Source organism: Sapajus apella, unplaced genomic scaffold, assembly GCF_009761245.1.
Source record: "Sapajus apella isolate SASKATOON/1434 unplaced genomic scaffold, GSC_monkey_1.0 scaffold61, whole genome shotgun sequence".
Classification (NCBI taxonomy): Eukaryota; Metazoa; Chordata; class Mammalia; order Primates; family Cebidae; genus Sapajus; species Sapajus apella.
The window spans coordinates 2,984,947-2,992,600 of record NW_022437001.1 but is presented as its reverse complement, the minus strand read 5'-3'; the positions used below and the strand labels follow the sequence as shown (position 1 = coordinate 2,992,600).

The window sequence follows — 7,654 nt, the reverse complement described above, 5'->3', positions numbered from 1 at the left end:
CTTTCTTTCTGAAAGGTCAGTTTGGATTGCTGTCTAGGGCTGCTCAGAGAACCAGGTGTTGAATGGTCTAAGGTTTCATGTGCCAAATTAGGACCAAACGTTTTTGAACTTTATCTTTCCAAATGACAAAATGGAGATAACTAGCGTTTTTCTCAAGTCTTTGGAAAACGTGTTTTTATTGTTGAATAGACACTACTGCATTGATATTTCCACTATGATGGGTGTTCACAAATGACAGGCCTCTTAGGTAAGAAGCTCTGACAACATTAAATATGCGGGTGGGGGAGCGGCTGCAGAGTCTTTCCTTTGTTAGGATATCCCAGTGACAGAGACAATGCCTGACAAATAGCAGGCTCTTGATAAATATTCGTTGATTACATAATCCCCCCACCAACCCAATAACTTCTGATCATTCATTCAAAGTTACCAAACGTACCATATTAGCGAATCTGCAATGGAAACAGTCGAGACTGTTTTCTCAAAGGATTTTTTAATAAAGCAACAAATCTGCTTACAAAAAAATTATAAATTGTGTGCCCTAAGTCAATGCTGAGATTCGGATTTCTGCGGTAGTTTGGCCTCGGGTCCTCACCCGGAGGCTGGCTGGGGATGTGCTCCCTGCCCTTGAATCTCCTTCCTTTGTAGTTTTTGGCCTGCGCGGTTACGTTTCCCAGGCGGAGGAGCGCGCGCCGCGGCTGCGCCCATTAGCGCGCGGGGCCGGGCTGGAGCCGTCAGGCGGGCGGGGCCGCCCGGGACCCGCAGGAGCCGCTCCTCCCGCGCCGCCTCGCCCCCGCGCCGCGCTCAGCCCCCTCCTCCGCTCCTCCTCCCTCTCCCCGCGGTTTGGCATCCCCAGGGCCGGTAAGCCTCCTCCAGCGCTGACAGCCGGCGGGCGGCGGAGGGAGGTCCGAGCGCGGATGCTCGCCGGTGGGCCGGGCCTGCCGGCTGCGTGGGAGGCGGGCTGCATTATTTCCCGCAAGGGCCGCGCTCCGGGGGAGGAAGGGGCCGGGCACGGGCCTCTCAGCCCCGAACGGCGCGCGCGGACCCGGGCGCGGGCGAGGCGGTGTCCCGGCACCCCGAGCCTGGGACCGCGTGCGTGGGCGGGGGCTGGCGCGACTCTCCCGTGGGCCTCTCCCACGCGCCCCGCCCCATCCTTCCTTCCGCCTCTCGGCGCTCCCGGGAGCGCTCGGAGGACGCCGGAGCTTTGTGTGCGCCCGCGGGCCCGGCGTGAGCCTCCGGCGGCCCAACTTTGCCTCTCCCGACCGGCTCCCGAGCGGGACTTGTGAGGCGTGGCCGGGTGGAGGAGGCGCTTGCGGGGGCGTGGGGCTCCCCGGCTGGCGGGAGGCACGGAGTGAGCCGCGCTGGACAATGAGCTGGGCGGCTCGGCGCTGCGGCCACTTTTAGCTGAGGGCGCGGGCGGGCCGGCGCCTCCGCGGCTCCTCGGCCCCACCTGCGCGGAGAGGGCGGGATGCCAGAGCCAGGTGTTCCGGCGCGTTAAGGGCCCTGCGGTCAGAGGGCCCTGCACCGGCGCTCGCACCCTTAGTCGGCCTGGAACGTCTCTTTGCCGGGAGCCCTCGGAGCAGCCGCGATGGCCAGCACCAGGAGTATCGAGCTAGAGCACTTTGAGGAACGGGACAAAAGGCCGCGGCCGGGGTCGCGGAGAGGGGCCCCCAGCTCCTCCGGGGGCAGCAGCAGCTCGGGCCCCAAGGGGAACGGGCTCATCCCCAGCCCGGCGCACAGTGCCCACTGCAGCTTCTACCGCACGCGGACCCTGCAGGCCCTCAGCTCGGAGAAGAAGGCCAAGAAGGCGCGCTTCTACCGAAACGGGGACCGCTACTTCAAGGGCTTGGTGTTTGCCATCTCCAGCGACCGCTTCCGGTCCTTTGATGCCCTCCTCATAGAGCTCACCCGTTCCCTGTCGGACAACGTGAACCTGCCCCAAGGCGTCCGCACTATCTACACCATTGACGGCAGCCGGAAGGTCACCAGCCTGGACGAGCTGCTGGAAGGTAGGAGGGAGGGCGCTGCATGGCAGGTGCGGCCGAACACCGGCAGGTGCAGAGGGCGCGCGCGCGCGCGCGCGCGGCGGGGAGCCTGCGGGGTGCTTTCCAAACAGCCCAGGAATTGCGTTCTTCTGTCTACTGCTCTAGAGGTTGGCTGGAGGGGGGGGCAGGCGGTGGGTGGGTGTGTGCCCACGGGGGTGCCCACATACACACATACATACTGACTTTCCTTCCAAAGAGATTTGTGTCTTAAAGAAGCAAAATATCTCCTGATGGTCAGAGGCCAATCAATTTAGGCACTGGTGGCATCTCCTAAGATTGTTGAACTTATTTGTGTTGAAGTGCATACTGTTTGAGAAAATGGTTCTCCATGGGGAGCTGGGTAATCCCCTGCTAATAAGCTCTGTTGGACCCCTCGTGTGGACCCTGGTGCAGGCACCTGTCGTGTTCCAGCGTTGGGGGTCCTGTCGTGACTGCTCTCAGAAGCTGTGGTTGTGAAATGCTCTAGGTTGGCTTTCCTAGTTTGCCTTGAAGCAGAACTAGGAAAGTTACATGGGGTGAAGAGGGATGATCCTCGACAGCGGTCTCAACCTTGGCTACATCTTGGATCACACTGGGGACTTCAGAAAACATGGGAGTCTATCCCCCAACCACCAGATATCCTGATTAAACTGGTTGGGTTTGGGGTGTGGCGTAGGCTTCTGGAGTCTTAAAAGCGCCCCCCCGACCAGGTGATTCTAATGTGGGACCATGGTTAACAATCACTGTGCTAAAGGGTTTTCCACATGTGGTTGGAAAAGAGGTGAATCAAGGTCAATCTCTCCTACCTTATCCTCTAATAAGAGTAGCTAGTTAGAATGATAGAGACCATTGGATTCAGCAGTGGGGGCTTATTATAAATTAGTAATTATGCTGTGTCAACCATGCCTTAGTCAAAGAGACTGCTTGGCCGTACGTCGGGTCATCCTTGAATTCCTGCAATACTTAGGCCTCATTCTTTTCAGGTAGAAAAGGCATTATCAGTAGTTAACGTGTTTCCAGTTCTAAATAACACCCAGAAAGACCAGGCAGAACCCAAGTATGTGCTGACTGCTTGTTTACATACAGTCCGCTATTGTGCATCTTTCTTAATGCAAATTGGCACATTCCATGTAGTCATAGCAATAGCTTGGCAGGGAGAGGAAACTGAACATCAAGCCAAGTGTTTTTCTTGTATTATCTCAGCATGCTTTTCTGTCCTGAAGGCATTATCTCCATTTTACAGATGAGGAAACTTAGGCAGCCTGCCCTGCCTCACAGTGCCTGCAGCATATACTTTGTCATCTACAGCTTACCTCTGCTGAGCTAATGTAGCTACATCTAGGAAAACAAAAGATGGTTGAGTTTGTCTATTTACTCACTGCCATCAGAAGTTTTTGCTGCCCTGCCTAGATGGCAACCCAGCCAAAATTAAATTGTTTTTTCAGTCTACGAGTGTGCTTGTGACTTCACCCGTTCTGTCCGTTAGTTGTGTGTTTTGGTTTTAGGGGCTTCTTGAGGAGGTAAAGATAAGCTGGAAGAGTGTAAGTAAAAAAGGAAGATACAATGTTCAAAGGGCCTTGTAATCGTTAAACACTCAAAAGCAATATTTGCCTAGATATTTTAAAACAGTAACCATTTTTTTTGACTGACCCACGGTCAGATTTGCAGGATCAAGGCAATGACTATTTGCTTAAGCACTTGTTATTCAACATGCCCTCGGGATACTGTTCCTGGTATGGTTCCTTAAGCATCAACAATGTTTAACATCCTTCTCTAAAGAAGTTTTAACGATGTATATACTACATAAAACTGACATACTGCAAAGATGAATCTCATTAAAGGAAAGATGATCAGATGAACATTATGCACACCCATTAATAGAAGTACATAGTATATATTGTGTCTTTTACTGCCCACAGCATGGGTGACCACTGGGCCTAATTCTCCAACTATAGTTTCATCTATAAATTGACTGTTAACAAATTTCCTTCAAATCATTCACTGATTTTTATTGGTTGGGGATTTGGAAAAAAATACTATCTGTGGAGTACAAATGATATCAAAATATGATAATATAACAAATATTTACACAGCCAAAATGATTTTTATGGCTTTGCTCACTTGTTTGAAGAAGTTTTTAATATAGTAAAATTACTGCAAAAGAAAAAAACTTCAGCAGTCACTTTTTTTGTCATATGGAATTCTGACAATGGGTCTTTAATTCTTGACTTTACCCCTAAATTAGTAGAATACTGCATAGTAATTAATTTTTTTAGAAAAGAAATAAAATCATCACTTCTTACTGTCCATTTCAGAATGTAAATAGTTTCAACTTTTAGTTAAAATTGTGTACTCAGATTTTTCATGTAGAAGTAAGCAGCTCTGTATATATCTATATAGCATATTCTACATGTCTCTATAGCATATTCCCCACATTGTCAAAATTGACTGCTTTATTTCTTTTTGGTTGATTATTATTAATAATGCTATCTCAGGCAGTATTTTACAACATTATGTTCAACTAGGCTCTGCTTCTTCAATCCCATGAAACTTGTAGTTTAGGAGATATGTTTTTTTCTGAAATGTCTTGAGTGAAGAATAAAAACTGATAACTCAAAACAGTAGGACATGAACATTCATTCAGAGCCCCAGTCTCATTGAACTCAGATGACAAAAGAAATTTGCATGGCTCATATTATTTTTTCTTCTGCCCTTGACCTTGAGAATCTCTGGAGACTAAAAGCTGTTCTAGTGTGAGCTGGCACTCCTCTAGCTACACTAAACCAACAAGCACCTTCATCTTATTGACTTATCCACCCTTGCTGGATTAGTTTGAGTTGATGCTGTGTGGTCCTGTAATCCTGATTATTCTTTGAGACTGGATGGGGGACCTCTTCCTGCAGCTCTTAACAATCAGTGTTGGGAAAATTAGTTGAGGTGACCTAAGCCATGAGCCTGCTGAACTCGGTATCTGTAGTAACCCACAGAGGATGTCCAGATGACTTGTTCATCAGCTTTCTTATTAGGGACTGATTCAGAATTCCTAGTCTTAGTTCTGTTCCAGGTGTCTTCTCTCCTTCTGAGCATTTTGAAATATTTGTAAAGTTTTGATGTCCTAAAAAGATATAATCAAGGACAGTAGAAACAATGCCTGACCAAGTCAGGATTCCTGGATTCTACTGACTAGATTTGAGAAAAAATTCACCTCCCTTCCCTAGCATTGGTGTCCTTTTCTCTCAGATGAGAAGTTGGCAGATCACTTCTCTAAGTTGGATATCTTCTGGTCTAAAAATGTGTATGTACCCTTCCATTACCTGAGGGGTTACTGGTGGAGCGGATGATGGCCTCGGCTGCCTTTCCTAAGCCAGAACCCATCTTTCAGAAAATCGATGAGGATGAGGCTGCCTATGTCCAGATACCAATCACAGACTGGGGTGTATGGCTCTGATGAAGTGCTTGCCAAGAGTCAAAGGCATTAACAGCTACCTATGTCTGCCTCTCTCATTCCAAAGTAAAATGTCATTTTATTATTTCTGCCATTTATCCCTTCATAAACAATAAGCTGATTGCCTTTTTGGCATATGAGATAATTTTGGCTGATAAGTGATACTTGTATTCCTTCATGACGTTAACTTGAACATTTAAGAACAATAAGATTCTAAAGAAATCAAGCACATGAAGTTTGAAGGCCTCCTACCAAACCTATCTACTGTGTCTGTTTGGTTAGGTAAGTTCTTTGAAAATGTTAAATAAACCAAAATGCATTTTTGAGAATTTTTAAGTAAAAATGAATTTCAATAAGAACCCAGATTATACTTAGTTGTTTTTTCTGAAAATTTTTATAATAATAATAAAAACTGTGGAACTTAAGAAGGAAATAAACTCAGGAGTTATAAGGTATTTGCACATAGAAGTCAAAAATGGTACATACTATAGTCATGCATGGTGACTGGTCTTGGAAGGTTAATACTGAATCTTAAGTCTGCAAAACTTTCTTTACCTGCCAAACACCTGGATTCTTCAAGGCCCACTTCACATAGCACCTATGAAGTCTCTTCCCACTTCTCTGGACAGTTTGTCTCAAATGGTTAATTGAGGGCATACTATGTCCTAGAATTGGTCACATGCTTAAAGTCTCTTCCTTCAAAAAGTGCATATTCTTGGCAGGACAAGGTGGCTCATGCCTTAGCACTTTGGGAGGCTGAGGTGGGCGGATCATGAGGTCAAGAGATCAAGACCATCCTGGCCAACATGGTGAAACTTCATCTATACTAAAAATACAAAAATTAGCTGGGCATGGTTGCAGGAGGCTGAGGCAGGAGAATCGCTTGAACCCAGGAGGGGAAGGTTGGAGTGAGCCAAGATCGCATCACTTTACTCCAGCCTGTTCACAGAACGAGACTCTGTCTCAAAAAAAAGAAAGCACATTCTCCTCGGAGAGACAGTAAACATACACACAAACAAGATGGTTTCAGTGAAAATGCTATAAATGAAGTGGTGATGACATGGGGCAGGAGGGCCACATTGGCCAGGGTGATGGGGCAAACTTTCTAGAGGAACAGACATTGGAACCAAGGCCTGAGGTGGTTTATAACTCCTTCCTCTGCTAACAGCATATTTCTTTACTTCTATTATAATGCTTAGCTTTGTAGTCTCATGACATATTGGATCTGTTTCTGCACTAGACTGAGAGCAGCCTGAAGTCAGGGATCTTAAACACAGTAAATTTATTGATTAAATAACTCAGAAAATGATTTTACCTCTCAGTCCTTTGATTGTTGAGGGAAATTTTGTATGAATTAAACTTTTATGGGATTCCTAGATATTTGTGAAAATATGTTTTTTGGAAAATTGGTTTACATTTTAGATAAAGATATAATTGTTGGGGAAATTCTGTGCTAACCATTTTGGAGGGAATGATTCTTCCATAATATGCTCTTCTATAAATCTGAATGTCCTATCTCCTTTCCTTAAAACAAGGAAAATAAGTTGTGCTATAATACAGCTGCATAATAAGCTCTTTTCGGAGGTAATAGGATATTTTTCATTTAAAGAATAAATGAATCCTAAAAGGCTGTGGGAAGGGAAGTGGTTATGTGGGAGAGCATTTGTGAGATTAGAGTATGACACAGTGATACTCTGGAAGTTATAAGACAAGATTAATATCTCATGAGTTTTCAACCTATGGAAAAGGATATTTTATGATCCTGTGATATGAAATAAAGGAAAGTAGATTCCCTCGGGCAGTGATCATCTAACTGCTTTCTTCATTGTTCCTGAGACTGACAGGAGTTGCTGTGGGGTGTGTACCGCTTGGCTACGTCTTTTTTCTGTGTCACTACCTGCCCATTGCTACCACTACATCTGTGTTTTTATGTCTTCTACACATAAAGTAAACCATCCCTAAAGATTAGAGATGCTTTTCTTATCTGCATTGCTACCATTTACTAGATGGTTTATGTGCAGTCGTTATGTAAGATACTTTACATGTTTCGTCTCATCTAACCTTTGTAATATCCTCTGAAATATGGCTGCATTGTCATCCCCATTTTACAGATGGGGAAGCTTAGTCTCAGAGGTTAAAGAACTTGCTGCATTGTACCAGTGCAAGGGATAGGGCTGGCCCTTGAGCC

General features: G+C 46.2%; 1 protein-coding gene across 7 annotated transcripts in view; it reads left to right on the top strand.

Moving 5' to 3' along the window:
- Positions 1 to 838: 838 nt before the first annotated feature.
- The window catches only part of DCLK2 (doublecortin like kinase 2), a 185,921-nt gene continuing 179,105 nt past the window's right edge, over positions 839 to 7,654 (top strand). For 6 of the 7 annotated variants that reach the window (XR_004259308.1, XR_004259307.1, XM_032246430.1 and 3 more), the window contains exon 1: positions 1,013 to 2,006. Coding sequence is in view for 5 of the 7 variants with exons in the window: in XM_032246430.1 (XP_032102321.1) it covers positions 1,586 to 2,006 (421 nt within the window). In the remaining 2 variants the exon portion in view is untranslated. Of the gene's footprint in view, positions 2,007 to 7,654 lie in introns of all 7 variants that reach the window. The other variant, XM_032246429.1, reaches the window with a different exon arrangement.